This window comes from Thalassophryne amazonica, chromosome 2 (genome assembly GCF_902500255.1).
Source record: "Thalassophryne amazonica chromosome 2, fThaAma1.1, whole genome shotgun sequence".
NCBI classification, from domain to species: Eukaryota; Metazoa; Chordata; class Actinopteri; order Batrachoidiformes; family Batrachoididae; genus Thalassophryne; species Thalassophryne amazonica.
Window position 1 is genome coordinate 130,583,751 of NC_047104.1, and position 6,000 is coordinate 130,589,750.

General features: G+C 40.0%; 1 protein-coding gene across 1 annotated transcript in view; it reads right to left on the reverse strand.

The window, feature by feature from the left end:
- LOC117530395 (non-muscle caldesmon-like) overlaps nt 1–5,599 on the reverse strand; it is a 60,118-nt gene extending 54,519 nt beyond the window's left edge. The window contains exon 1 of the mRNA XM_034193253.1: nt 5,430–5,599. Within this exon, the coding sequence (XP_034049144.1) occupies nt 5,430–5,488 (59 nt within the window). The 5' untranslated portion in view covers nt 5,489–5,599. The remainder of the gene's footprint in view (nt 1–5,429) is intronic.
- Between the last annotated feature and the right edge of the window lie 401 nt (nt 5,600–6,000).

The following is a 6,000-nucleotide window of genomic DNA, read 5'->3' on the forward strand; positions in this document are numbered from 1 at the left end:
AAAACAGAAGTAAAAGAATACAACATAAAAATAAAAACTATTCATAAGAAAGAGAATAAAAATAGGTTTTCAGTCTTGACTTAAAAATGTCCACGGACTCCGACTGCCTCATGGTCGCAGGAAGACTGTTCCACAGGGTGGGTGCACGATGCAAAAATGCTCTTTGACCTGATGACTTCTTCTTCACCCTGGGAACACAGAGAAGTCCCGCATCCTGCGACCGCAAAGCCCGGGCTGGCACGTAGAGTTCCACCAGATCAGCCAAATAAGATGGTGCCAGTCCATGAACAACCTTATAAGTCAATAACAAAACCTTAAAATCTGCTCTCACAGAGACAGGGAGCCAGTGTAAAGATGCCAAAATGGGTGTGATATGGTCAGACCTTCTGCTACGTGTCAAAAGTCTGGCGGCAGCGTTCTGAACCAGCTGAAGACCCCTGATGCTGGACTGCGGTAACCCTGAAAATAGAACATTACAATAATCTAATCTAGAAGTAACAAAAGCATGAATCAGGGTCTCAGCATCAGCCATAGACAGGATGGGGCGGATCCTCGCTATATTTTGCAGATGAAAAAAAGCAGTCCTAGTAACATCCCTGATGTGGAGGTCAAAAGACAACGTGGGATCAAAAATTACCCCAAGGCTCCTCATTTTGTCCGTATGATGTATGACACACGAACCCAGGCTGAGTGTCAGCTGGTCAAACTGATGCCGATGTCTCGCTGGACCAAGAACCATCATTTCAGTCTTATCAAAGTTTAAAAGTAGGAAGTTACTAGACATCCAACTTCTCACTGATAGAAGACAGTTCTCCAGGGATTTTATGGGAGTGAGATTTCCTGCAGCTATCGGCATGTACAACTGAATATCATCAACATAACAGTGAAAGGCAATCCCAAAACTCCGCAGTATATGCCCAAGGGGTGCCACATACAGGGAGAAAAGCAAAGGGCCTAAAATGGATCCCTGTGGACCCCCAAATCTCATATCACCAAGGTCAGAGGTAGTGCCATTATACAAGAGACATTGAGAACGACTGGACAGATATGACGTCAACCATGCAAGGGCACTTCCAGTAATCCCAAAAAGATTCTCCAACCTATCGAGCAAAATATGATGATCCACGGCATCAAACGCAGCACTGAGATCTAACAACACCAAAACCGTTGTGGTGCCTGAGTCCATTGCTCGCAGTAGATCATTCACTACTTTAGTGAGCGCTGTCTCTGTGGAGTAATATTTCTTAAAAACAGACTGCAGCGGCTCAAAAAGATCATTCTCAGTGAGGTGGTCTACAAGCTGCCGTTAAACCACCTTTTCTAAAATTTTGGAACAAAATGATAGATGTGATATTGGCCTGTAATTTTTCAAGACACTAGGGTCAAGATTAGATTTCTTAAGTAATGGTTTAATCACTGCAGATTTAAAACATTTCGGAACAGATCCAGAGGTTAATGACAGACTGATAATTTCCAGCACAGTCGGCCCAAGATTGGACCACAGGTCCTTAAACAGTTTTGTTGGTATAGGATCATATAAACAGGTTGTGGTTTTTGTAGACGCCACAAGTTTAATCAGCACGCCAAATGAAATACTGTTAAATTCTGTAAATCTAGGTAACACCTCAGTGGTAGCGCCCACCTCCATAGCAGGTTTTAATGGCTGGGCCAAGGCGTGCTGTAATATGTTCAGCCTAATATCTTCTATTTTCTTCTGGAAATAATCCAAGAAATCCTGCACTGAAAAGGGAGAATGACTAACAGGTGGCTGCCTGTGAATAAGAAATGCTACGGTGTCAAACAAGAACTTTGAGTTATGTTTGTTTTTACTGATCAAATCAGAGTAATAGGCCCACTTTGTGGCCAGTAGTGCATGCCTATAATCTAACATAGCATCCCGCCACACAAGGCAGAACACCTTTAATTTGGAACAACGCCATTTCCGTTAAATTATTGAAATGTTTAAAAAAAAATTTCCTCAAAGAAAGACTGGAAAGGATTTGGATAACAGTCTTGAAATAATTCAAGAAATCTGGAGGAATTTCAGTCAGTAAAGGACAAGGGTGAAAGCCTAAGCTAAACATGCATCATTTCCAGTCCCTCAGATGGCACTGCATCATGAACCCTCATTCATCAATAGGTGATATAAGCATATGGGTGAGGGATTATGCAGCCCAGTCTCACATTTTTTTTTCATGCTCCAGTGACGAAATGAGTCAAATTTTCGTGGCAGGGCTTTTTTTAAGTCACTATTACTAACCCTACTCCTACCCCCAACCCTAACCTTAACCATAACCTAATCCTACTCCTTACCCTAACCATAACCACCCGACCCCCCCCCCCCCCCCCCCCCGCTTCAGTTTTAATTTCGTGCAGCCATCACGGAATGAATTAAAATGAATTTGTGCTGCTGTGACAAAAATGATACAACAATATCATGAACCAATAGATTAATGTATATTTTGTGCTGCTGAATCACGACTTGCCGTGAGACCAAGTTGGGATTATGTTGCAAAACCTTTATCCAGCACTACAACACAGAGTTACAATCACAAATGGCAATTAAAACTTTACTGTGCAAAAAAGAAGCCTTATGTAACATTATCCGCAAGTAAAATCAACTTCTCTGAGTTCAGAGGCATCACACAATGGAAACATGAATTCTGGTCAGACAAATCATGATTCCTGATATGTTTAGGAAGAAATGGACACTGTGTGTTCTGCACCAAAGATGAAAAGGACCATCCAGACAGACTGTTATCAGCAACACATCCAAAAGCCTGGGTCTAGCGTGGTATGGGGTTGTGTCAGTGTCCTTGGTAAAAGGTAATTTACACTTCTATGATGGCAGCATTAATGTAGAAAAGTACATTGTGGTTTTAGGGAAGCATATGCTGCCTTTAAGGCAACATCTTTTCCAGGAAAGTTCATGCATTTTTCAACAAGACAATGCAAAACCACATTCAACACACATTCCAAAGGCATGGCTGTGAATAAGATGGACCAGATCCTGGACCCACCTGCCTGCAGTCCTGACCTGCCCATAATATAGAATGCAGCAGCAACCCTGTACTGTTGCACACCTTAGGACATGTTTGCAGGAAGAATGGGAAAATTGCTTGGCATCCGTAGAGCCAAAATTAACTAAGTATTATGAGAAGCAATGACATGAATTTTGCATTTTCCATAGGCTATTGTCCAAATTTTTTTCTGGTTTTGGGTTATATATAGGGGAGTGATATGAGCTAAACAGTTGTTTTAGGACAATGAAACTGAATTCAAAGTAAAAGTAACAGCTGGGTTTTTTTTAATTTACATTGTTCATATCATCCCACCTTTTTCTGACAAGACATCAGCTGATGTGGAAAAACAAGCAAAAAGTTGCTTGGAATTTAGTGTGCCAGTATTCACTTGTATATCTAATCAACTTCCCAAGAAAGTGTGAGATGTCATGAGTATGAGGAAGGTTAGTTATCAAACGCTCCTCAGTGGTGTAAGCACGTGTATGTATGTATGTGTGCATTTGTATGATGCAAGTGATGGAATCTGTGGTCTGCAGTGAAGCCATATGGTTTCTTGACTTGATGTCTGCGGCTTCAAAAAAGTGGGCAGGGTAGTAAGGGATGAAAGGTAATACAGTATGAACATACTAAAGTGCAGGGGAAGTCAGAACTGTGTGTGTGCAGGTAGGAGGTTGTTCAGGATTTGAAAGTTACCCAGTAATCCAGGACCTATAGAGAATCTGGTGCTGAAGAAGCGAAAATGGAGACAGAATAACTGTTACTATGAGAACACACGTTTGAATGAATGTTTCCCAAAAGAGATATTATGACTCTGAGGCAGGCTTTGAGACATCTTTGCTTGATTGGACCTATATTCCACTCATTGCTTGTTTAAACCCATCAACTACCCCTTATTCCACAAATCTGGACAGAAAATTTGTGTAAATTTTACTTTAGAATGGACACAATTATGTATGTGAATGCCTCCCTCTGCAACTACTCTACTCACAGCTCTGTGAAGTGAAGAGAAGCCAGGGACGGCCTCAACTCAGATTCAAGGATTCAGCCAATAGAAACATGAAATGGAAGGATATAGACTGGACTGACAACAATATGCAAAGAACAAACCAAAATGTAAGAGTGTACAACACTAGAGACTACAGGAAACAGTCATCACCGGCTCAACAGACTCCCACAATAACCAAATATCCAGTTATTTGTTGTGACCAGTCATGGCGGCTCCGTGCTGAGGCTCCAGTCATCACTGTGAATCAGGATTCAACAGCAAAATGTTGCACCATTCCCAGTTTCTCCCCTTACATCCACAAAAGCCTTCTTTCAGAGCTGTCATGTGTGTATTGGTGGGTTTCCTCACTTTTAACAACTGTTTATAAGTCTTAATGTTTGAAGTAAATGAAGTCTAATACTTGTACATATTTAGTGACTTGGAAATCTACATGTAGACATCTCCTGACTTCACTTGTCCCAGCAAAAGTGGCTGTAGAAATTATGATTTAAATAATCTTTGGAATAAATTGTCTCATCCAAACTTTTCTTGGAATGTGTTGCAGGCCTTAAAAGCAGGAATTGCTCTATATTAACAAATGAAATCAAGTGAACCATAGAGAACATCTTGGGTTCATAGTGTCTGCAGTGAAATAAAAGTCAAATTACATAAATGTTAGGCTCAGTGATTTTATTTACTTACTTTTTTGTATTGTCCTAACCTTTATCTGATTTGGGGTTGTATGTATTGTATTAATGTTTGGTGTTGGGTTATGTGGTGGCGGGGACATTGTGAGTACACTGTAAAAAATGAACCGCTGTATCAACAACAAAAAGTATGTAACAATTTGTATAATTTTATAAAAGTTATTTCACCTTAACTAAATTTATTTCAACGCAACTAGAGACGTCTTGTGGCATTAACTCAGTTGAAAGTTGAAATAACTAAGTTGAAACAAATCGATGCAAATTGTTACGTTAGTGAGACAGCAGTTCCTTTGTAGGCATTCGATACCCCAGAAAATCTCTCTCTTTTTCACAATTCAATTTTGGCAGGTATATAAAAGCTTCAATGCTCTTGTTTTCTTTCTTTTTGTTTTTTGAGCTGCAACACTGCAACAGAGACATGCAATAGCAACAGAATGATCTGTGAAACATTTACATTTCAGGGTGACCCTGACATAGAATTACACTTTTGTTAGACGACTTGAGTGACCCATAATTTGTTCCATCTGTTTGTTCCACTATGAAAACTGGAAATTATGATGTTGTTTTGACACTTTTGAGTCCCTCAAATTCATCAAATTTTCTCAAAAGCAAATTCAGAAAATTTCAGAATATGTGACAATCCAAAGTTTTTTGGTGGTGCAAAGGAAGCAAAACAAACATCAGTACCATCTGGAAGTGTTTCTCTTCTCTTACCTGATGAGGTTTTGCAGCATCTGTCTGCTGGAGCTCCTTCTTTTGATGGATTCAGACATGGTGGACAGAGTCGCTGCAAGGCTGCTTGTTGCGTTTCCTCTGATCTTGGTTCCTCTTCTAGAGTCTCAGACCCGTATCTCTCTCGTTCTCTATTTCATATGCAGTTCTCTCCCTCTTCCATGTGGTTTTCATTGTGGTGTTTGACCCCCCCTTTACAGCCAGGGGTCATGTGACTTATCTCAAGGGAACGTGTAAAATGATATCCCGTACAATGGAGTGGTGCTTATATATACACATGTGCATTTTGCAAATATTTGTAGGGGAAGGACGCACAGAATAATGCTGTTTTCTTTTAAACTATTGTTTGAAATGTGTTAGGAAATGCTGCCATTCATTACATTTAGGCTGCCATCTCAGGGAAAGAAGGAATTTCCTAAATGCTTATCAAAAACTGTAACACTAATTTCCACATTTGCATTGTTGATTTTCCACTGGAGAGAAGTTTAATATGTTACAATGTGTGACCGTGAATGATCATAAAAACTATCCATTTTTACATAATTGATAAGAT